The sequence below is a fragment of the Perna viridis genome, chromosome 2 (genome assembly GCF_037379345.1).
Source record: "Perna viridis isolate PV_CMFRI_1.1 ecotype Kerala chromosome 2, ASM3737934v1, whole genome shotgun sequence".
Lineage (NCBI taxonomy): Eukaryota > Metazoa > Mollusca > Bivalvia > Mytilida > Mytilidae > Perna > Perna viridis.
The window spans coordinates 11670729-11696183 of record NC_142446.1 but is presented as its reverse complement, the minus strand read 5'-3'; the positions used below and the strand labels follow the sequence as shown (position 1 = coordinate 11696183).

Sequence of the window (25455 nt, the reverse complement as noted above, 5' to 3'; positions counted from 1 at the left end):
TCTTGATCAATTTTAAAACTTTATTATATAACTAAAGAATATGTGTATGGATCGTTACAAATTGCATCTGACACCAGGTTCCATACCAAAAAAGTTAGGCTGGGATTGAGTTTGGGGTTGATGCCCATAACCATGAAGGAATTAGAGGCTTAATGGGTATACAAAACATTTCCATGAATTCCAGGCAAGTATTTGATTTGAAAGGTATGGATTTCCATGAAACTGTACTACTAGATTTAATACAGGGTAGGCACCTCACCATTTTCAGATATAAGAATTAAGGGCCAAGAATGGGTAAGAAAAAAAACCCCATTTTCCTCAACTTTGTAAAAAAATCTAATTTCTTAAGTCTAATTGCAAATTTTATAATGTTTTTTTAATACTCTCACTTTGGTCCGAATCATATTCTGTGTCCTGCATTTCTTCACAATATATTTTGTCCATACTTATCTCAAACATACAGGGTTTGACATCTGCAGTTGTATCAAGCTTGGCCCTATGAAGCACCGAAATAGTTAAATCCAACTGATGGTACTATCTGCTATGTTAGTTACAAGTACCTGCTTTATCACAGAATTATTGATTAACAACACTGTGGTATTTATTTATCTTTATTTTCTTTACTGGTTCCTTGTCCACTCTGTGTCAGTGATGTCATCCTCTCCAAACATACTTTGGCAATTTCTTGTAAATCAGGCTGAAATTGAGGAAAACATAACATCATCAAAAAAGTAAACCAGCTATTACTTATATAATGTTACTTACATAACAGAAATATCGCTGAGAGAAATACTACACACCAAAGTACTTTCACCCTGCCACTTTTTTGCGCCTGTCCCAAGTCAGGAGATTCTGGCATCTTTTGTAGTTTTGTATTCACTTCCATTTTATTTTTATGTTGATGGAGTCTATAGGGTCAACTATTTTGCTGTAACTGTGTGTAACGTCATTTCAGGGCCAGCTGTAGCCAGCTGTGTGGTATGAGGGTCATTCATTGAAACCCATTTGGTGGCCTAGAGCTGACATATTTCATCCATGTGGGTTTTTGACATTTAATACTCAAATATGTTCATTGCTTGAACTCTATAAAGAATGAATATGCGACAGGTTTAAAATACTTCTTACTTTCTAAATTTGTTTTACCCTGTTTTTATATTTTACTATCCACTACTATTTACTCTTTTAATTCAAGACAAAGATACTTGGTACACTATGAGATATTCTATCTCGTAAATTGATATTAAGATATTTATTAAGAAATAATTTTTAATCAAACTGAACAAACATAATAAATATACACGTTTAGTACTCTACAGTACAGAAAATAAGATATCCTGTGAAGGCATTGATTTCACTACCAAAGTGACAAAAGTATAAGCATCTTTATGATGATCTAGAGATTTTGTAAGAAGGTCCTAGGTTATTATTTGCTCAATTTTGCACAAAATTAACTAAATTTTTAAACAAGAGTCCAATTCCCAACCCCCAACCCCCAACCCCCACTAGATCCACCACTATGAATAATTTCATCTTATTAAATAATTCATTTCTGATTGAATTCATCAAAATAAACCAATTAAGTACAGATTTGTTTACACTACAAATATCACCACAGAAGCAAGAACTTGTATAGCAAGATGATTTTTAAAACATAAATATAAGTTACAATGACATTAAAAAAAGTTGAGAAATGGTAAATAATGTAGAATATGAAATCAGCACACTATCATTGGAAAGACAAAAAACATGAGCCAATTATAATGTATGTTTTTCCCACATTGTCAGTAAATTCTAATTGGTCCCCTAAATGGTGGTTCACTTAAGACAGCAAAAGAAAGTCATTCTGTTGGAAGTCTACTTGGATCATTTTAAAATCTACAGTGGCCTGTAAAATCATGTTATGACTGATATAACATTTAGGACTTATTGTGAATATGCTGATAGGTTTCCATTTTACAACTCAAAATTCTATATCAAATAATGTCTACTTATGACATCTCTGCCTATAATCAAACCTGTCAATAACAAACATTACCTGTATAATATGAACACCTTTGAGGGTGATGACAACCAAGTCTTCCATTCCATCACCCATTATATCAACTCTGTCGACTCCCATCACAGGACAAGCAAAACTCTTCTGCCATAACAATTGGAAATGGTCTCCTTTACTCATTACATCACAATGGTATTTACATGAATGGCTACATTTTGAAAAGTTTTCCAAAGACTTTTTACAGAGCATATTTTCCTGTGATTTTTGTGAAACCTGAACATTAATGGGAGACAATCGCTGCTCATGGTCATCTGATTTGTGACGATTTCTGTTCATACTGTCATGATTTTCTTTAGCATCCATTTCTGACTTATGCTGATTCCTAAATCCCAGGCTCGATGGATCATTTTGATTAAATTCAACATTTTTTTCTGTCTTGTGAATTTGTTCTACATCCGAAGAATCAAGATTTTCAGAATCTGTTTTTAAGTCACTCTGTTGTTGGCTTATCTTGGCTGCTTGGTTAAGTCCTTTGGTTGTTCTGCGAGGAATAAACTTGTAAGCTAAAACTTCCTGTAAAGAAAAGGATGTAACTAGGAAGTTTGTCGATATAGATAAAGACATATATATGAATTTTCAGATTTACAAAAACTCCAAATTTTAAATCAATGCTGATTTTACTAAGTACGGGAAATGCAGGCATACATATACCAGATTACAGGCTAAGACTAACCTTTGTGAAAACTCATTTTATATTCAACAATAAATGTGTAGATGATGAGATCATGACCATGTTGAACTTCTTGATAGACAACATATTTGTAAATGGAGTTTTTTTTCTCTCAACTCATATCATACCATCACACCAATTTTATAGATAGGGCTCAGCTACTGAGACAAGTGTAGGGTTGCCCTCAAAATTAGATCATCACTCAATAAGTACTATGGTTATCATCATAATCTGATTCACCAATAAGGATTGTCACATTTGACCTCCATCTGTAATAAATACTCTTTCTTTTTCACAGGACTTGGCCATCAAAAAGCAACATGATAAGATGAGTAACTGCTCAAGTACAGTTCAACCCTTCTCAGTGGGGTTCAAGTAGTTCGTCTTTCTGTGTGTACACTTCATAGTAGTAACTTTGTGATGCATATGTTGTTTTTCATCTATTCTCCTTTTAAATTTCCAATCATTGTCCATGGATTTACTGTTATTTGAATTTTCAATGTTTCTACTTCTTCCTAACCACTTAATGAAGTTTATTGAAACTTTCAGAGTATGATTATTAGGTTATTCCAGGTACTGTACACCTGCTATTTTGGTTTTCAATAAAAATAGGTTTGGGATTTCTATTAGTATCAACATTTCATATGAAAAGTTTTGCTATACCACAGAATGAAGTTTTTTTTTAAACTTTCAGGAAATGATTATCAGTTTATGGCATTGTACACCTGCTAATTTGAATTTTGATCTGAATGGATTTGGGGATTCAATTGGCATTACATATATTTTGCCATAGGCTCAAACTTTGATATAATGAATATCTTAAATTAAAAAATAGAATTCCAATGCCTTCCGGTTGATATTTAAACTTTGAATTTCTAAGAAAAACTTGTAGGTTTACTTAGTTAAGTGGGGCATATCCACTAGAGTGATTCTAGTATTGATACTTTATTGCTCTATGTCCAATTAACATCTGAAAATTACTGTCAATTTGGAGAATACTGTAAACATATTATTTTTTGCGGTGTACTAATTTTTGCTATATTTGCAGTTGCCCTAATAATGCCAAAATTAGTACCTGCAAAAATATATTCATATCACCAAGTCTTGACCGTTCTAATCATGGTTTCCACAATTTTAAATAGAATCGTCATTTCATATAAGGATCATATCATTCAATGCAATCAAGTATGAATTTATACTAAGTCTATTATAAAAACGTATACGGTAAAAACATGTGGATTATTGTTTATATATTTTTTTCAATGGCCATAGAGTACCTGCCACATCAAAGAATAGAAATCAATACCGTGCAAACATTTTATTCACAAAAAGAACAAAATGTATGTGTTAAACACACACTACAGGTAATCACCGATAAAAGAATACCATTAAATACACAAGCTGAGAACTGTCAATAAAAAGTTAATACGTAATCATGCAATTAAAGTGTCAAAGGTTAATCCCTACAATTAGTTGAGGCTTGGACGATTAAGTTAGTTCTTTTTAGTTTTAAATAAGAATATACTGTTAGATTAAAATGGCCAGAGGAAGCTATGTGGACTTGTCAATTAGTTAATGTCGTATTAACTGGTGTCATTAATTTTATTGAAATAATAATGGTAAAATAACATATCAAAAGAGAGATCACACACTGCCAAAACTATTAAAAAAACTTTATTTCTTCAACCTTGAGAACCGCGAAAATTAATACCTGCAAACATGTTGACCTTTCAGAAACCGTGAAAATTAGTTGCCACGAAAATTATTATGTTTACAGTAGTCATATTAGCTCCTTAACATATATCTATTTCAATAAAAGTTTCCAACTAAGGCAACTTATTAAAGATTTTCTACCTGTCCATATGTTCCAATAAGAATTTCATTTGATCCATCAAAATCTATATCCACAACACAGACACATAGTGGTATGTCAAACTTGTTACTTCCTGGTAAAACTGAAGGATCTTTTAAACCATTCTTTGTTACATTTCTGTAATAAACAATATTCTATGAAGCTAAAAAGAACTTGATCTAGTTTCACATAATTAGAATGAAACAAGATTGTTACATACATATTTAAACAGTCACAGACATATCCCCTGCCACTGAGTACAGCTGAAGCCCTAAAAAATATATAAAATATAAATTATTGAATGATGACTCAGTGTAGATGATGCATTTCTACAAAAGATGGGAATAAAAGTGAAAAAGAAAACTACAAACTTGGATCATAGGGAATACCAACAAACAGGAAAGGCAAATTCCAGTGCACCTTTGTTCAATACAACTGTTGTGCTACAGTCTCAAGTCATGAGTTGATTTATATTCCCACCAAGTTTGAATGAAATCTGACCTGCAGTCTCAGCAGAATGTGTTCACAATTGCTCCTATAGTGTCACAAAACTCTTGTTTATTTTTTGGTGCAACAGGATCAAGTACATAAGGTGACTAATAATCCTACAAAATTTGATCAAAATTCTACTAGCAGTCCCACAAGATTTGGATTCACAATGTGTTCTTAAAGTATCAAATGCAGACAAAAATTGAAGCTTCATATAACCCCATATAACTACTCAAATCAAAATGGTAGTAAACCATTTCAAGGACATATTGTGACTAATAATTCTACAAATTTGAACAAAGTTACATCAGTGGTCCCACAGAGAGGAATTGTTTCTAAAAATAGAAGTCTTGTCAGAATCTGCAAAGTCTCTAATAATGTTACTTACAGGCATGCGAAATGAAGATAGCAGATTTATGGTTCACGAGAGGATTAAAAATTAATCAATGTATGACATTCTAAGAAAAAAGCTCTGTACAAAATGTGATTACATGTTTATAATTTGTCAAATCATAAATTGATTGATAAATCTACATAACAACCAATTTCTTGATAATAGTAAAAAAAATTTCTAGAAAATGGAGAAGATACTTAGCAGCTGGGAATAAAATTTGACCGATTTAAGTTAGAATTTAGCTAAGGAGTATCATTGTAACCATACCTATAAATGGCTGCAGGTTCTAAAGCACTTAATACTAATACATGATACACAGGATCAACCAAGTCTTTTTTCTTTATCATATCTAAAAATGAAATTAAAAATACAGACATATTATTTCTATTCATTGCATAGACAAAAAGAAAAGAGGCTGTAGAGAGCATGAACTGCTTACCTAGAAACACCTAAAATCTTTCTATTGTAGTTCAAAGGTTATAAGAAAATACAGAAAAGTTTAAAGGGGAGTGTTATTGAGATTTGCTTCAAGCACCATTTTTATAAAATATTTTCAGAAATGATTATTCTGATTTTACTTTAAACTGAAGTATTTCAAGACAGATTGTTTTAATAGAACAAAGAAAACTTTGTATTTTGATGAAGCAAGTCCACTTGTACAAGATCTTCAAAATATGGAAAAAGTAGATTAATATTCAAGTTAAAGTCAATACAATGATTATATCAACTACAATATTCTGTATTGAAATTACAAATGAAGCAAAACATACTCTTATAAGCAATTATGGACAAAATGTTTTTTGTAACTTGCATGCTGACACTTTTATTTCATGCAAACTATGGTTAAAAAAGAAAAAATTCAAGGCATTCTCAAACTTTTCACAAAAAATACTTTTATGAACTAGAACATCTATGACACATACTTTTGCCTGTAGCAATTTTGATAGCTACTAGATTTTCAAGATACAGTTTTGGTCTTCAGGACAATAACTCTTTTCAGGATATGTTGAATGACTTTAACCAAATGAAAACTTCAAGCTTAAGTTAGAAAGTCTCATTTATATTTTGGTGCCTCTAATGAAATTGAAGACATTACTTTACTCCTGTTTTTTTTAAAAAGCACATGTGGTCATCAGTAGCATATTCCAAACATTAGAGACTTGATCCTTGTTGTCTAAAAATAGCAACAGCGACCATGTTTTTTGACGAATCAAAAATCTAGACATAAATTTTGTGCAATATATCCTAAAAATTGTTAATAGAGGACAACCATGACAGAATGTAAGTGTTGGCAAAAGCTTGCATGGCTCTCTGGTGACCTAAAAAATGTCCTACCAGTTGCCAGAAACAAGATAAACTTAATTTTTGTTCAATAATTCTCCCAAAAAATCATGATCAACCATGCTATTGTGCAGAGTGCAATGGACTTGTATGTGCTTGTATGAATAGGATGTGGTAAATATTGTATAAAGTATGAAAGACTACTTCCCAATGTCTGCAGACAAAGGTGTATATTTCATGGAGTAGAATGGACTTACTGCTTATAAATGTAGGTTGTGATACATCATTTTCAAAATTAAAGATTTTGATGTTTGTAATAGGACTGTCATGTTGCAGTGACCATGAACTTAGTACATCTGTAAATATAAGAAGTAAAAATGATGACATGATAAGTAATAGAAAAATAACAATGATCTATAGAATAGGTTTTTTCGTTTATTCATTTACTCTTTACAGTAATTTAAACCTGGCCTATCACAAATACTTTCTCTTTACAGAAAGTTTTAGATGACAAATCATACTTATCTGCTCTTTACAGTAAGTTTAGCTTGACCATTCATAGATATATGCGCTTCACAGTAGGTTTAGCTTGATCAATCTAAGATATCTGCTCTATAGAATAGGTTTAGCTTAACCAATCATAGATATATGTTCTTTACAATAAGTTTAACTTGACCAATCATAGCTATCTTCCCTTTTCAATAAGTTTAACTTGACCAATCAAAATATGTTTCTTTACAGTAAGTTTAATATGTAGATTTCTCCTCTTTTTTAATTCACAATATGCAAATTCAAATGAGGAATAGTCTAACTGGTAATTGTTTACACTGTATGTTCTCTGCTGAAGTAAAACTGAAAATAATCATGATAATAGAGAAAAAACTTTATTCCAATGTTTGAATAAATAGAATTAAGTCTTATTAAGAGACTAAAGAAGAATAGTAGGAGTGACCTTTAAATTAAGTCTGACTGTACTACCTGTAACTATTTTACATAATACACAATTTTTAATTTTGTACCATTTTTAGTAATATCCACATGTGACACTGTAACTAAACCATCTTGATGTCCCATGGCTGTTAATCGTCTGGAATACTGGTTGTAGTTTACAATGTCAATCCAGTGAACACTGCAATATAAAAAATAGATATCAATGCTTTAAACCATTAAAATCACAACTTGCCAAAATATTTAAAAACAATATCATAGTTACTAGTAAGCAAGAACAAAACAAAACCAGAGGCTCTTAAGAGCCTGAGTCACTCACCTAGAAAATTTGAATTCTAGTGGCCATATAATTTTATCAAGGGGAACAAAGGGTACATCATTCTAAAGAAGTCCATCTTTACATTATTCCTGCCAAGATTTTTTTACCCTGGTTAAGCATTAGTAGAAATATATGCCAAAAGGTGTTTATTTTCATGTTTTCAATGGCAATTTTGAGCAGCTGCAACCATTTGAGTAAGACAAAAAGTGGACCTTTTGTACACAACATTGAGGTCAACACTATCAAGTTTCACAATACTGGCACCTGTGGTTTTAGAGAACCACATGTTTTAAAATATGCCAATCAGAAACATAGATAGCCTCAGAAGGTAATCTTGTTTGTTCAAACAGAACCAAAAATAGACTGTTTGTAGAAGCTCTTCCATACAACATTCCTGCAAAATTTGGTTACAAACAGTCAAGGAGGTTTCATGTAATTGAACAAAATGTGCAGAGTTAAAAAAAAAGATACTGGATAATGGACAAATTAATGACAGGAGGCAGAACATGACGACTTTAAAAAAAAATTATCTTGAATGTTCTTGCCTGGCCGTAGGTCATGTGAGCCATTCCCAACACTTGGTGTCTGTCGTCATCAATAGCAGACAACGACAACAGATGGCAATGATGGTGACAGACCCCGAGTGATGGCAGTAGTTCACTTGGCCAACTCCCAAATGGGTTAATAAAAACAAGAACATTCAAGATAATTTTTTTTTTTTTTATAAAAGCATCCAAAAGTAATGTACAGAATTCAATGACTTGGTCCTTGGTGTATACTGCACAAAATGACCATTGGAAATTTTTATCTATGAAAAAACTTAGCCACTTTTACAAGACATTGACTGTAGCTTATCAAACCAGTTGAACCATTAAGTTACTCTAGAGCCACTAGTTTAAATTATTTGAAGTAAATGTATACATTACTGGTGAAACAATGTTATAAAACAAAAGGCTTTTTAACTTTGATTTAATTTTCACCTACCAAGTTTTTATATCACTAAATTCAGGAAAGCAGTCCTCAGTAGGAAACTCCAGAAAAGACTGTTCTTTTTCCTTAAAATATACATTTCATCAAAAAGCCTGAATTTTGTTTTGTTAGTAATCCAACAATGTACACTCACATACAAAAATAAAATGCTCCACAGGTTACATCATGATACAACCATAAATGTCAAATCCTGAATGTTTACATTTGTAAAAATGGAATGACACCAAATGAAAAGGCCTCAAAGAAGCCTCTTATTTTTTCTGTGTTATTAAGTTACTTTACATTCAAACTTCTTCACATTACAGAAACATTACAAAAATACTAAAATTAAAAGTGAAAGAAATGAATGAAATTACAAAAAATACCCATTTCCATAAATTGGGATATTTTGGCAGTTTTCTTTCTGTTTTTTTTTTATTTTGTTGTCTAATTTTGGTAGATCTCAGACATTCAGGTCTTGAATTTTGGTGCTTATGGGAACACCTGAAGTTTGCTTTCTTTTTAATTTGTATGAGCATTTAAAACTAGGTGAAAAACTTGAAACAGCTTAACAATCTGACAAAAAAAGAAACATATATTTGTATCTAGGTGTACCATCTAGGTGTATCTAAAAGAGGATAGCTCAGATTTATGGTTTTCCACAATCTCTTCTTTGGAGAGTGTGGTAGCAGTATAGGTCTTATCAATGCTATTATTTTCTACTTCTAGCTCTATTGGTATTGCAGTACCTACTCCTCTCTTTCTCTACGGTAGTTTTTACTAAGAATGGGACTGTTCGTAGGATGGTAAATTTTTCTAAAATACGAACTTTCATAGAGAGGATTGAATGATCTTGTTGATTAAAATGTTGATAAACTGTTGGGAATTTGATGGTAATTATTACCGAATGATGATTGAACATTCTTTTGTTTAATCATTCTTGTGTTTCACCAACATATATTAGACCGCATAAGTTGCATTCTAATCCATATATTAAGTTTGTTGATTTGCAACTTAAGTCATTGTGACTTCTTGTATGGAAGGTTTTGTTTGTAAGGGAACTAGAGAAGTAAGAGTCGGTTATAAGAATGTTGCACGTTTTGCAATTTTTAATATGACATTTTGATATAGTACAATATGGTTCGTCATCGTTGTAGTCAAATATATCATTTGTGATATAGTAAAATGTGGTTCGTCATTGTTGTATTCAAATATATCATAAGTGTTGCATGTACTCACAGAAACCTCTCTATACATATGCACTTTTTCATCACTGCCAGATAATAAAAACACAGACTCCAGCTTATTATCAACAAATATACTGAAATTCAGGTAGGAACTAGAGTTACTCGTTGTCAGTTAAACAATGGAATAACTGTTTCTACTTGTTGCAAAAATTTCATGCATTTCAGTCAAACATGTTTTATGTGATAGATGTTGCAGGAATGGCCCTACTATTATATGCCACAAGATTGAAAAGAAGCAGTGACTTCCAAGACTTCATTATTAAATGATCATGGATCAACCCCTTAATGGTCCCATCCACAGTGAGTGCACTCACAATTCTTTATACATTTACTACAAAAGAATAATATACGCTTTACTTAGACAATTATTTGGAAGTACATGTAGTGACACCATTAGTTTTATAGTACAAACAATATTTATTAAACAATTGCAAAGTTTTACCATTTATTTTAAAGTTTTCTTCTGTAACAATACCAATAAAGACTCCAGTTAATATATAAGATAACTTACATTGTATGAGTCAACTGATAAGGAACAAAATCCAGGTCTAAACTTTGACTAAAACAATCTGAAAATACAAAAAAAATAAGGTCAAAACAGACTGAAAATATAAAAAAAACAAGTCTAAACTTTGACTGAAACAGTCTGAAAATACAAATAAAATCAAGGTCTAAACTTTGACCAAAACAGTCTGAAAATACAAAAAAGTCTAAACTTTGACTGAAACAGTCTGAAAATACAAAAAGTCTAAACTTTGACCAAAACAATCTGAAAATACAAAAAAAACAAGTCTATACTTAAATTTAAAAAAAAAATTGATGTGGGCAGCTTATTTGTGCTCCTTTGGTCAAATTAAAACAAACTGCATCAGCAACTTGTTTTTATTAACCTGAATAACATTCCATTTCAAACTTGCTGAATTGCAATTCTTATTTCCAATAATTTGACAGATTTACATTTTTTCAAGAGGAAGAACTTTCAAGTACAAGTATCTGTATTTTAATACCACAAAAACAATGCAATACAAATTTACTGCACAATATGCATAATCATTCTTCTTTGAAGTTTTCCAGAACTTTTGAATAAAAGTATAACACACAAAATGTAGATTATCTTCATCAAATCATATATTTTCCATGAAGATTTAAACCATTCTGTGATAGAATTAAATCATAAATATATGTAAACCCTACCATCTATATTATCAAAACCAGAGTACTCCTCTCTCAGTGAATACAGGTTCAAATATTGCTTGTATGTACCCTCACAATCTTCACCCTATTGAAATTAAAATACAAAAATGCACCCTATTTAAAAATGCAATTTTTTTAACATATATCCATGAATAACTTAAATAGTCCAGTCTTGTCATCCCTTCCTGGTGTTGATACATAAAATCAAAGGCCTTTTCACTACTTTTCCAAGATTATAATGCATCTTTTCTTGTGATAATCTTAGTTTAAAGTCAAGTTTGCATGGTCACCTTGCTGAATTAACAAGACAAAAATGGACCATCACAGGCTAATACTAGGTTGTCATAATCTTGAGAATGTTTTGGACTGGAAATACTGCAAGCAAGCCCACGAAAAAGATACATACCCCCATCATTGATCCTGTTTGATTATCAGTCCTTGAAGGAACCCAGTAATGATTGATTGATTGATTGTTGGGGTTTAATGCCCAAGCAGCAATATTTCAGCTATATTCAGGTGATGAACATGAAATGATGATGATGCTGATGATGATGATGATGATGAAGAAATGAAAAAAAAAGGGATGGGACACAAGGATAATAGGGTCGACAAATTTTGATTGCCACTAGAAAAAGGGAGGTATGGGTAGGGTCGGGCAATTTAGCCTACTGTGGCGGAGCACAAAGGTTCCTGCTCCTATCGAATACAACAGCAGGGTTCTTTAACGTGCTAAAAACGTAGCATCTTTCCCAACACGGTGCACCACTATGGTTTGCACTCAAATTTTCCGTATTATAGCCTGACAACCCTAGCAAGTAACATGCCAGGGGTACCCCATTCCACCACTTGGGGCACATAACCCAGTTGCTCTAAGGGCAGTGTGTCTAGCCCCCGGCTAGGTTTCTGCACACTATTTAGACACCTTTTACAACAAACTTAGCACTGCTGCAGGCCTATTCTTTTGACACCCGGACCTGCACAGGGCGGGACCCAGTAATAGTTCTATAATTTGGTTCTTTCCTATTTGAATTAACATTTGAATATGTAAACAGAAGGACAAACAGACAGACAGTGTGAAATCCCAAACTTTGTTAATATAATAAACATCAATTAATCTATCATAACAAAGGGGCATGTGCTTTTAAGGATCCAAGCCTTACACAGTGCATCTAGTGCAACTTGGGTGATTATAGAACTTGACAACTATTCACATAAACCAGCAGATTAATTACAAAATTTTAACTTTACCCTTTTAAAATCATTATATCATGTTGTGGGGGATCGAAGGAAGGGGTTCTGGGGGAGGGCAGAAATACCCCTCTTTTGTTGAAATTTGTTGTTGTTGATTTCATGTAAAATTTTGGCAAAATGACCAAATAATACCCTGAATCCCTGTCCCCTTATCTAAAGCCCTTCTGGATCCCTCACTTTTCAGAATGTCTTGATCTGTCCCTGATCTGCTACCATTTTTGAAGAAAATTATCAATGACTGGTTTTTAGCCCTGATGTTTTATTTTTAGTAATCCAGTGTTTTCCCCATAATTTTTAAATAGCGAAGTGCCCATAGTGCATTCTAACTAAAATTAATTACTAATAGCACAGTACTAACAAATCATAGCACTGCATAGTGCAGAACTATAATGGCCTGCAGGGACACTGACAACAACCATGTATCTATCCCTCAGTGAGTTTCCTAAGATTCCATTTTCTAGCCATTGTTATATATATGTACAGGACAAACAATTACCATTCAAAATATGTTCTACAGTCCAATAATTATTGCATGCGTTAAATTTTTTGCACCTTTGTCATTTTAATAAAAAAATTATTTTATTTTTTTTTGGAGAAAAAATTGATGTTAATTATGTTAATCAATTAGTAAGATTTAGAGTCAGCCACATTTTTTACAGAAAAAAATAATAAATTCTCAATAATAAAATTACAGTACATGTACTTGTAACTCAATTCATCTTAGATCAGAATGTGTTTCATATCTAAATATAGAGACAAATATATTTCTGATATTAGCTCCTTGCTTTTATTGATACAAACCTCATCCTGGTACCTAATGAAGGTAACACCAACAACAATACGTCTGTGATGTACAGATTTACTAATCACATCTAAAGAAACCAACTCTGCTCCAGCTGTAAACAAAGGATAATGACAGCCTTAACTATAAACAGAATAGTCTATCATTCATTTAACAAGCAAATGTTCTTAGGAGTCTAAATAACTAAATATTATGGAATACCCCGAAATAGCAAGCAGAATTTCAGAAATACTCACCAAAATATCAAAAATCATTTCAATGACAGCTTTATATAGGAGCTATTGACAGCACAAGTGAGTTTTCTAAATAGCCATGTCAAAGAACTTTTAGTGAACACTGTATGTTTTTATAGGCATTACATGATGGTACATTTGTTGTAAGTTTTTATAGGCGTTACATGATGGTACATTTGTTGTAAGTTTTTATAGGTGTTACATGATGGTACATTTGTTGTAAGTTTTTATAGGCGTTACATGATGGTACATTTGTTGTAAGTTTTTATAGGCGTTACATGATGGCACATTTGTTGTAAGTTTTTATAGGCGTTACATGATGGTACATTTGTTGTAAGTTTTTATAGGTGTTATATGATGGTACATTTGTTGTGTTTCACCATATGTGTTTCTTTTTCCTAATTTTACCAACACACTGGAGCATTTGTAGAACTACATTATGACAGTCAATACAGGTAACAACAAAATTACAGAACACTAATCCGATCCATTATCAAGTCAAGTCCAAAACAAGTCTTGAAAAATAGATATCACACCACTGAAGCAACTGATACTGCAATGGTCCTGACTTGGTACAGGCATTTCAAATGAAATGGTGAATTAAAGCTAGGTTTTACAGCATGCTAAACCTCCCTCTTCAAATGTGGCGTGAATATACCAGTGGTGATTAAATAACATTACCATGCTATTGCGTCATAATCAGTAAATCAGCAGTCACATCAGCATAAAGAAAAATTTACAAAAAAAAATCATTACTCATTATATATGAAGAAACTGAGTATTTTTCAACCAAGGACTGAAATCTAAAAAAGAATTTGGTAAGAGACCTTTCGAGATGCATTTCCTCATACCCCTGATTCAGGATTCTGTTACACAGATATTTATGGCATTCAAGGAAATCAGAGCAGTTAGTACTTGCTCTTTTGTGCGAATCAGTTGTGAAATATAAACACCATATGCAGGAGATGAAGATATATTGCTGCATAGGTAAGGAAAATTTATAATATTAAAATTAAAGTCATCTCTTTCATCATAAATCTTAGTGCTGAGATGACCAATGTTGTCAAATTAGAGATGTAGGTCCAAAAAAAATGCAGAGCAAACCGTTTCTGTAGTCTCCTTTATATAGAGCTCTGGTGGATATATTGAAGGTATTGTTGAAAAATAGCTCCTCAAAATGTGACAAATATATTATCAATAAGGAAATCAAGCAAACCTGCTTTTCTGTGTAGTACACATTACCCTTCTGCGATAATTTAGAAAAATATGTGGATTTGTAACTTAGAACAACGTAAATTTATATGAATCAGCAAAAAATTTACGAATGAGCCCTTTCAAACGATATTTCAATTTATCATATAGCAACATAGTGCAAAGAGTTGAGAAATCAAAAGTTTGGAGAGAACTAATTTCTGAAAAGCTGTATGATTTAAGGTTTTTGTAGTAAATTTCAAGAATTTTTAAGTATCCACTAATGATTAATGCCACTACAGGAGTAGGCAGCATTGCAACTAGCTTGCTGTCCACCCTTCACTGCAGACAATATCTTGTAAGATGAATTGACATCTCCTTCATGGAGCAAGATGAAGATCTAGCAATGTACCTTACTTTGTATGGATTCTTATGCGGTGAGGGAATCTAATAGAAGTAAGGTTAGTCCTCACATATTGTTTTGATGTTGAGAGAAGATATGAAAGACTTATGGTTGTTTAACCCTTGTCATGCTGTGCCGGGACTTATGGGGATTGGCCCTGTTTCTGCTTTATTGGTTCTGGCAGTGTTAATCTTAGTTTTGGAAAGCTCTGTTTCTATCTGCAAGCAGTGTGACTGTGCTTTAAAATGAGACTATCTGATATAGAGTTTGTAAAAAAATAATGACTGGAGAGCTGAAAAAAGAGGTCAGGAGTTTCTGCTGCCCAAAAACAGGAATGATAGCTCTCACCATCATTCCTATGTCGAACCCTTGTATTGACAACTTCCTGTTTTTGGCCAACATGAGGCAAAAAATTGGAAAAAAAATCCTCATTTCTTCACGCGAGTGACCCTTCAGGGGACTCCTGACCCCCCATTCGTGACTGTAACACACTATTTGGCTTTAGAAGCCTTCACAGGGTACTGTCTGTGGGATGAATGTGCTTTGGTTCATGTTTTGCTCCTGTTGAACCCCACATACAGCAGAAAATGGCTAGAACAAACAAAAATGACCATTTTCGAGTGACAGACCCATTTTCCTGCATTGGCCCATCCAACCCCCCATCCATCCCACCCAGTGATCACCCATCTTTAACTTATATATAACAATTAAGCATGACAAGGGATAAGATTTCATTTTATCAAAAGTAGTATGTTTGTATGTGGTATTACCTAAGATGTTGCTATCAATGCCCAATTCCTTAATAAGGCAATTGAGGTAATGCGCTTTACAAACAAATACAATGTTGTTTGAAGCTTTGTCCACAGAGACAGTAACATATGTTTCATGTAGCGAGGAAAGGCATTCAAATGCCTCGTGATTGTTGAATATGGACTTCGGTCTTTTACTGACACATTTCTTGAGATTGTCAATACAATACTGTACCAACGATCCGATAATACATATCCAATCTGACAAGGACTCGATTTCTGGTTCTTTGTTCTCTTCTCTCTTTATCCATGATTTGGCATAATCTTCAACAGCATCCATAATGGTTTTGAAAGTTAGTTTCGAATTCAGAGGCACTGGGGTTCTCTGAATTTTGGACTGTAAGAAACAACGATTCATAGGAGTTCATTCTCAATGATCTTAAAATCACCACTGATAACATAAACTGATTTGTTCAATAATCTTGATTACTCTTTTGTATAATTTTGACATTAATTTTAGTTCCAAAGAACTATATTTTGAATCTGTTGCATCTCTTATGCATTAACTACTTTGATTTTGTCATTCATAGTGAAAATTATGATTAAGTTTACAAGTACCCAGGTTAAATAAGAAATCTGGGCAATACTGTTATATAAAAATAGGAGATGTGGTACGATTGCCAATAAGACAGTTATCCGCCTAAAGCCAAGCAATGAACAATTAAACTTCTACCGGTCACTACAGTCTTCAATGATGGGCAAAACCAATACCATAAAGCAAGCTGTAAAACCCCCAAAATGAATGAAGTGGAACTATTTATAATGTATTGATATGGAGTAAGCATATCAAATGCCTTCTCCATATCGATATATTAGATACATACCAATATAATTTTTCTTAATATTAATAATTGTAAATAGTACGAAATTATTGAATCATCATAAGTTTTTATATCATAAACTGTGCATAAACTAATATTAACAATAAAAACTCAAATTACAATTACTTTTGGAAACCTAACAGTTTTAAGTATTTCTCCGTCTAAGAATCGGGGAAAATGTATACAAGGTGTGGCACATAAAGGATAAAAAACGAAGATTTTATTGCATTAACCAATTAATTATACCTGATAACCACCAGAAATAACCATTAAAGTGTTTGAAAAATTTGCCTTTTTAAAATATTGATAGGTTGAATTTAGTTGAAATGCACTACAAAAAAACGGCAGAAATTTTCCTGTGCCCTTTCCCTGTATAAGCAGTCAAAAAACATCTATGTAACAGATAATTTAGGATAAGCTTAAATAGCTTTTTGGTTGTTTTCTAGATGTACTGAATATATTTTAGGCAAAAATTACTAAATTGGAGAAAATGATGTACCACCCATTGCCTTATTCTTACAAAGAATGGTACTTAATAGCACTCATAGTTGGGGCTTTACAATATATTGCTCCTACAATGTTAGTGGTTGGAATACCATTCCTCCATAGCTTAGGATAATCTGGATTGCACCAAGTCAGAAAATAGCTTCCCAGACAAGCTCTAGCATCGCTAGAATATTCAATGTATTAAAATGTACTTCAAAACCAATTCCATTGCTTCTTATATTTACCTGGAATATATGAGAATGGGATAACTTTGGTTGAAGGAAGTAATTTGTCCATAAACACTTGATATTCTAGAGCTATCACTTTTCCTACTCTAGAGGCAACTAGAAATTTATTGGACCCATCCGGGTCTATGACTTTAGCATTTCCATAAACATTTGTCTGTGGAGTAGTACTTATGCCACAGGAATCCGGATAGTATAAAGTATGTGATGGTAAAGAGCAAAAGTGTGCGTCTGTCCATTTCCAGCTCCTAGGACATTCACTAATATCATCCATGTCAGTTGTCTTCTCACTTGGCAACTTTTACTTTCACTTTAGAAATGACAGCCGCATGCGCAAATTACTACTTCCTTTATTTCAACACGTGAAAATGGCAACATCAACAGATCAAAACACAAAAATGGAATCAACTCCACACGAGTTAGACGATGGTTTTATACCTAAAAGAACGAAATCTAGAAAGAGAAAGTTACAGAAAGATGTAACAGAAGATCAACAGACGATGGAAACATCGGAATCTCCTCCTAAACGTCCAGTGTTTCCACCCATCAGCGGTGATAAATTGACTGTAATAATTTCTTAATTTTTATACTTGATATACCATTCTGTGTATAAATTTGCCATTAAGGCAATGGGTGGCACATCATTTTTCTCAGTTTGGTCTTTTATGCCTCAAATGCATTCAATATATCTAAAATACATATGAATAGCTATTTAAATTTATCCTGAAGATCCAAGACATTCCAGTGTGTGGAGAAATCTGTTTGGATTTGTTCTACACAATTCTAAAAGTACTATTCAAACTGGTTGAAATTTGTGCCATTCCTTTTCTCTTGGCTCCTGTATTTGCGTCAATTTATTTGAGGAGTTACTGTTCTTTATCAAAAAAAGCTACAGTGATCTTGTGAGCTACTTTTCTTTTCTTTTTTTTGTGGACCATGGGAATTATCCACTTTCAATCAAAACTTAAGCAAATCTAGAAAATCATAATAGAAAGAAAAATAGTTCTAATGATACATTGATCTTTATGATTAGCCCTGCCTATAAAATCCTCAGTGAAGACTATATGGGCCTCTGTATATGAAAAATGTTATTTTGATCTGCTTGATCAATTGATATGGTCACAAGACTTTTACAAGGTGAGTAATTGAGGCTCTTTAAAGATTTTAGTTTAATGTCCCATCAATTATGATTGATTTTCTTATAATACTGATGTTATTGGTTTTAAAATTAATTGATGCAAGTTTTAAATTGTTATAAGTTATCATATAATGTTTCACATTTTGTATGGATAGGGTAAGTATTGATACTTCATTATTCTTTTGTAGGGTGGAAAATCAGAACTCAGAAAGATTCCAGTCCCTAATAATAGATATACACCACTGAAAGAAAACTGGATGAAAATATTTACACCTATTGTAGAACATTTACATTTACAAATAAGATTCAATCTCAAAACTAGAAATGTTGAAATTAAGGTGAAGAAACTTAATATTAAGTAATGATTAGCTTAGAGTCCAACAATGGTATGGTCCTTTTGTTGTCAGTGTCAACTATAAGACAAGTAGTTTCCAAATACTAAGTGAGCATACTGGTGTTCCATTCAATATTGTTGGTATCAAATTTTGGAGTAAGAGGGATACAAAAACTTAAATTTGTGGTTTGTTGGTTAGTAAGAAAGTTTTTAAATCAACGATTTGTCTTTATTTCTGGTAAAATTATTTACAAGCAAATCTTTGTGAAAAATGTTTAACATTTGGTTTTTGTTCTTGCAGGTAGGTGTTTCACAAAATTGACAATTAACAGAGACTGAAGTTATTTTAATTACAAGAGGAAGTTACATATATGTTAATCTGTAGAGAAATTACAATTCAAATGATTCGAAGTAAAATTTCCAGTAACTCAAAATTATTTTGAATTCAGGCTCCAATAGATGCTCATGGGGATTTTCACACATCACAAAATCTGTACAGAGATATCCTATAACGACTGCCATGAATTATATCATTACTGTCACACCATTTCAGACTTGTAAAGAAACCAAAGACATTGGAGCACTGCAAAAAGCAGCAGATTTTGTACGAGCCTTTACTCTTGGTTTTGATGTTGATGTAAGTTCTATTTCAGTGAAGTACACATGTACTTCATATTATACTTAGTAAATCAGTGTTAAAATAGTGATGAAATATAATTTCAATACTTTGAAAAAATTTTGTTATTATCTACAGAGACAAACATGTGACATAGAACTTCTCAGTATATGATAGTTCAGCTGTATGTTGCATTGTACTAATATTGCCTCACTACTTTCATTTTTGTTAGTTAGGTCAGTATATAAAATGTTTCATCATAACTTGCTAATTGGAAGTTAATTTGTCATTGTTTTTTTTTTGCAGGACAGTTTAGCTTTAGTTAGACTGGATGATTTATACCTGGAGTCATTTCAAGTTCAAGATGGTATGACAAACAAGTCTGTTGATTTATTTTGATATTTCAATACACATTGTATGCCTAAAATGACAGATGATGTCATATTTAAGTAGTTTATATAATAACAAACATCCTAAACATGATACAAGATCCTCTCAATTTTTTTTTGTATATTTATTGAAAAATTCTAAAATTTATAAGATTGCTGGGAATACATTTTTTTTTTTTTTTTTTTTTTTTGTGATTCAAGATTTAATTAAACCCTTGCTCAAAGGAGGGATATTCTATTTTACCCTTGCCTTTCTGTCACTTTTTCTAATAAATGTTATATAGCTTGTGTGTACTTCTCCTCCAAAAACTGCCTTGATTATGACATGTTTTGTAGTTTATCTAGTTGGAGAAGACTGCTTTCGGCGTGCATAAAGCAATATACTTTCCGTGCAGGTCCGGATGTCAAAAGAATAGGCCTGCAGCAGTGCTAAGTTTGTCGTAAAAGGCGACTAAATAGTGCTCAGAACCCTAGCTGGGGGCTAGGGCGCTCTGCCCACAGAGCAACTAGGTTGTGTGCCCCAGGTGGTGGAATGGGGTACCCCTGACATGTTATATGCTGGGGTTGTCAGGCTATAATACAGAAAACCTGACCACAAACCATAGTGGTGCATTGTGTTGGGAAAGATGCCATGTTCCTTGCACGTTAAAGAACCCTACTGTGGTATTCTCCCGGAGTAGGAACCATAGGGGTCCGCCACAGGAGGCTACATTGCCCGACCCTAACCACCTCTCCCCTTTTTCCAGTGGCAATCAAAATTTGTCGACCCCACTATCCATTTGTCCCATCCCATTTTTCATTTCATCATTTCATGTTCATTGCCTGAATATAGCTGAAATATTGCTGCTCAGGCGTTAAACTCCAACAAACAAACAAAAATAAAGCAATATACCGGTAATTGATCGCTGAAACTAAAAAGGGGAGATAACTTACCTCTATTTCATATTTTACATAGGTCTCATTAACCACTTCCAGATCAAATGGCCACCCCCTATGTGGTACCAAAAACTTTTGTAAGATTGCATAGCAAGTGCATTATTTGTGTATTCGGATCAAAAGTAGTCAGATTAAAGCTGAGAATGTGTACTTAAAAATCGTATTTGTAATTTACTACAAAAGTGTGTGAATATTGTTCACATGTGTGAGTAATTCGCCTCCATGCTACTAGTTTGCGGAAAAGGTAAAAATGTGGATTTTCAGTATTATTTATTCAAGTAAATTTTGTGAAGAATTTCTATGATTATTGTACCATTAGCATAATGATTTTGAAAGCCTTATTTTTAAAGTAATGGAAACATTAGAAGTGGTTAATGATACCATAGTTAATGGTTTTTTTTATGATATCTATTCATTTAATTTTGTTATTGTAGTTAAACCATTAAAAGGAGACCACCTTGCAAGAGCTATTGGTCGATTGGCGGGCAAAAATGGGAAAACTAAGTTTACTATAGAAAATGTAACCAAGACCAGGATTGTATTGGCAGACAGGTATATTCTTTGATCAAAATTCTATTCTATTAGCTTAACAATGAATATTTCATTTTCTATCTGCTCTAGGATCTTTGTATAGAATGTTGCAGTTGATTATCATGTAAGCATCGAATTTTAGTTAAACCAAGGAAGTTTTTACCTATTTTTCTAACTTTTCTAGGTGAATATTTCAGCCATTTAAGAGCTCTAAGTCATTTAAAATATTTACAAATTTCTTTTTCAGTAAGATTCACATATTGGGATCTTTCCAAAATATCAAGGTAGCAAGAACGGCAATATGTAACTTAATCTTAGGTATGTACCACTCAGTAACTACTGGGTAGATTTTTATTAAACTTGATAACTTCTGGTTCCAGTTGTTTGATTAAAATAGCTGCCAGAGGCTATTTAATCTTCTGATGGGCCAATTTTTGAAGATATAATTCGAAAATATAGATGCTGATACTTTGTGGGGTTATTGATCTAAATACCTTGTACAAATAATCAACTTTTTGTGTTGCTCAGCTGCGAGAGAAGCAGCTATGGCCACACAGTTTCCATAGTGACATATAAGGAGCTTGTTGAACTTAGGCCATAGTTTTTTTTAATTTGTTGGTGTACAGATCCCCCGACCCAATTTTTCCAGTTAGGAGAAAAAAAATAAAAATGGTATTTCAGTTTTTCAAATTATTATTTTCACTGCTACCGACTATAAAAAAAATGACAAGTGCTAAATTGTAACATCTATTTTAAAAAAAGTAAAGTTATGGACAATGCCTGCTTCTAGTTTAGTTCACACAACTTGAAAAGCAAAGTCAGTCAGTGAGAAGATAAAACGATTATTGCTGTATAAATTTCAGCACTTCAATACATGTAAAAGGGTTTTGGTAGTTTGGGAAACAAGTGAACACTGGCTAGAGATGATAAAATCACAAACCTTTAATTGAAAAGAATGTAAACAGTTCCTGTAAATGATTCAAGAGTTTAAAAACATCGTGGGTTTGTTTTTATTCTCGACAGGAAGTAAATAAATAAAGGGGAGATATAATAGGCGGTAAAATCAAATCTTTGAAGTTATGTGTAGAAGTATGCAAGAGAGCTTATAAAACAGTTGAGAAAATTCATTTAAAACAGATTTGTTGTCTTCTTTTTAAGACCATTCCATCCTACAATTATTGCAATTTGATTAACAATTTTTAAATCACAGGATAATTTCGAAGGGAAATCATAATGAAAAAAAGACAAATTTCATTGTCTTCCAATTAATGACAAATTACTAGTTTGTGATGTATTTTTTTCCTGAATTCTTCTTGTACTTTCTATACTTTGTAGGTTTTTTTATATTGACATTTCACTCGGCCCTACTGTAACACAACTTGTTTACACCAAAACAATGATCAGTGATAAATTAAACAGTATATGTTTTTGACTACTGGTAACCCTATTTTAAAACTCAAATTTACACTTTGATTATAAATTTTTAGTGACTTTTTATTGCCTTTGTTTTAATCTAACTATATCATACCTATAAGGAAGTCTATAGATACAAAAATAGAGGAAATTAACATTGTTTAAGTATTGCCCTTTGAACTTATAGGACACTTAAAAAATTGGAATGAGAATTTTTGTTTATAAATGATGTGCAGGTACATACAATAGATTAGAATCCCACTTCTAAACAATGTCAGGTTAGATAATGGAATCTTTGAAAATAAAACAATGTTTTTATTTGAAATATCAGTAAAAAATATGTATTTTTTCCCATTTTATTTTTATTTTTTTCTGACCGACCAACCCAAATTTCATCCATTAAAAAATCTGTAAACCATCAAATTAAAAAACTGCGGCCATACCTATTGTCTTTGCAGCTTGCAGCATTGTCATGAAACTTTATGGGATGTAATATAACCACATGAAGATGTGCATACTGTCAAAAATTTTTGTTTGGACAAATATTGTAGAAATGAAGACTGTTGAACTTGGGCATTTTTTTTTCTGCAAATCATGCGTTGTCCACAACTTTTCCGTAATGACTTGCAGGATTGTAATGAAACTCATTGGGGTGTTAGATTACCGTATTGGGATGTGCATATTGGCAGGAATTTATGTTTTTGCAGAATATGTAGAAATGACAGCTGTTAAACCTTCGCGATTTTCAGCAAACCTTGGTCTCATGTGTCGTCTGCAACTCCTCTTCAACAACTTACTGGATTGTTTTGAAACTTAATGGGGTGTTTAATTATCATATTTAGATATGGAATTTATGTTAAGAGTAAATTGCAGTCATATTCTATCATTGTGTTGTCAGCAACAAAAAATTGTACTGATTGTAGTTGTGTGTTTTAGAGATTGCAGCAAAATTGTGTCAAAAGTGTGTAGTTTATCACCCATAAGAATTGTGTCTAGTCCACATTGGTCCACATATGTTCTCTCATTACTAAAAAACAGAACATAGGGGTCAGACAGAAGTTTTTTGCATACAACTCCTAAACTGTTTATCAAAAATCTAACAATGTGTACATGTAAGTGTCCGGGATGATGAGATTTTCTTCAGTACCTGTTCAGCCATGTTGGAGTTATTGCCCTTTTTCAATTTTTTTTTTTTTTTTTTTGCTCTTTTAATGTTATTTTTTTTCAAAAATCTTTTCCTCTGACTCTGCATGAGCAATTGGAACAAAATTTAGTATGAATGTTCTTTAGGGTATTCTGCAAAGAACTGATGTGGGGATTTTTTATCCGTCAAAAAACATTGCAACCATTACTAGAAATAGAACAAAGAGGTCTGACATGATTTTCCCATATACATTGTTGTATTTCAAAAACCATTAGGTTTTACAAAATTCTTTCAATATCAGAAATGATCCTTATTGTAAGGCCTACAAAAGTCAGAATGGGATCAAAGTTGTGTGATGACTCCCTTTTAGAGCTATTGCCCTTGAAAGGCAAAAAATGATGTGTTTAAAAGTTTTCAGTCATTTTCTTGACACCTATAATAGATAGAGACTTTTAATTGATGAAATGATCCTTATGATAAGTCTTCTTGAGTCAAAATTGGAAGGCAAAAATTGAACCAGGTGAGGGATTCTGGCTCCTGGGAGCCTCTTGTTTTTTCATTCATTCCCTCAAAAATCACACAATGTCTCACCAAAATGGCTACATATTTTCTTAAAACATATGATTGAGTGCAAAATCTGAGGAATGAAAATAAACATGATAACCTGTTTAATCCCACACAATAGAAGTACTTTAGTTATATGTATCTGTTCATAGATATATTGCAGTGTTTTGTTTTTTTTTCCCTGTTTTAACTGATATAGCGCAACCAAAAGAAATTGAAGTTATCCTCTTCTGTGGATTTTGTCTATTTAAATTTCATGATAGACATGGAATCCACATTTGGACATCACTAATACTTGTAGATTTTCAAATGCAAAACGACACCCCTGCCTCCGAGAAGAAAAAACGGTCTGTTTCGGGCTGTTATCTAGTATTTTTACATTTTCATTGACAATGTGTCTCTTGACATGACAGTGGTGTAGGGTTTGCTTTGAGAATCAAAACTTAATAGAAAAAAAATTGCATAAAACACTGTTTTAATAAGAGTGCATACTATTAAGTTGGTATTATTATGTTTCAGGAAGCCCACCATCAAAGGTATATGGAAATTTACGAACCGTTGCTGCCAGATCATCAGAGAGATTTTAAGTTATTATTAAAGTTGCCATTTTTTCAGTTGTATTTGGTTGCCTTGTATGGAATCGGCGAATTTCTTTAATTGGAATAAAAACTTCAACCTAGCTTGCCTTAAAATAATGTCCAATGCTTTTCTCCAAGTCTGAAGTGCTTAA

General features: G+C 32.5%; 2 protein-coding genes across 2 annotated transcripts; one reads left to right on the top strand and one right to left on the bottom strand.

Moving 5' to 3' along the window:
* Positions 1-598: 598 nt before the first annotated feature.
* On the bottom strand, positions 599-17942 carry LOC148623639 (KICSTOR complex protein kaptin-like). Its single transcript, XM_088565610.1, has 12 exons — positions 17661-17942; positions 13472-13566; positions 11420-11504; positions 10737-10794; positions 10218-10299; positions 8994-9064; positions 7762-7871; positions 7000-7098; positions 5729-5810; positions 4581-4716; positions 2036-2569; positions 599-697 (listed from the first exon to the last, which is right to left on the bottom strand). The coding sequence occupies exons 1-12, from the start codon at positions 17932-17934 to the stop codon at positions 602-604; spliced, it is 1722 nt and encodes a 573-aa protein (XP_088421736.1). The 5' UTR covers positions 17935-17942; the 3' UTR covers positions 599-601.
* Positions 17943-18001: 59 nt separating this feature from the next.
* LOC148623638 (RNA-binding protein PNO1-like) lies at positions 18002-25404 on the top strand. The gene is made up of 7 exons (XM_088565615.1): positions 18002-18226; positions 18987-19136; positions 19686-19769; positions 20055-20115; positions 21508-21625; positions 21852-21922; positions 25245-25404. The coding sequence occupies exons 1-7, from the start codon at positions 18029-18031 to the stop codon at positions 25310-25312; spliced, it is 750 nt and encodes a 249-aa protein (XP_088421741.1). The 5' UTR covers positions 18002-18028; the 3' UTR covers positions 25313-25404.
* The last annotated feature ends 51 nt before the right edge of the window (positions 25405-25455 follow it).

Coding starts and splice junctions, on each gene's coding strand:
- LOC148623639 (XM_088565610.1), bottom strand. CDS start 17,934: ATGGATGATATTAGTGAATGTCCTAGGAGCTGGAAATGGACAGACGCA. Junction 13,567..17,660: donor CCCATTCTCATATATTCCAG/GTAAATATAAGA, acceptor CTTTGTTTACAG/CTGGAGCAGAGTTGGTTTCT. Junction 7,099..7,761: donor TGTGGATATTACTAAAAATG/GTACAAAATTAA, acceptor TTATATTTACAG/ATGTACTAAGTTCATGGTCA.
- LOC148623638 (XM_088565615.1), top strand. CDS start 18,029: ATGGCAACATCAACAGATCAAAACACAAAAATGGAATCAACTCCACAC. Junction 18,227..18,986: donor TCAGCGGTGATAAATTGACT/GTAATAATTTCT, acceptor ATTCTTTTGTAG/GGTGGAAAATCAGAACTCAG. Junction 20,116..21,507: donor GTCATTTCAAGTTCAAGATG/GTATGACAAACA, acceptor TTGTTATTGTAG/TTAAACCATTAAAAGGAGAC.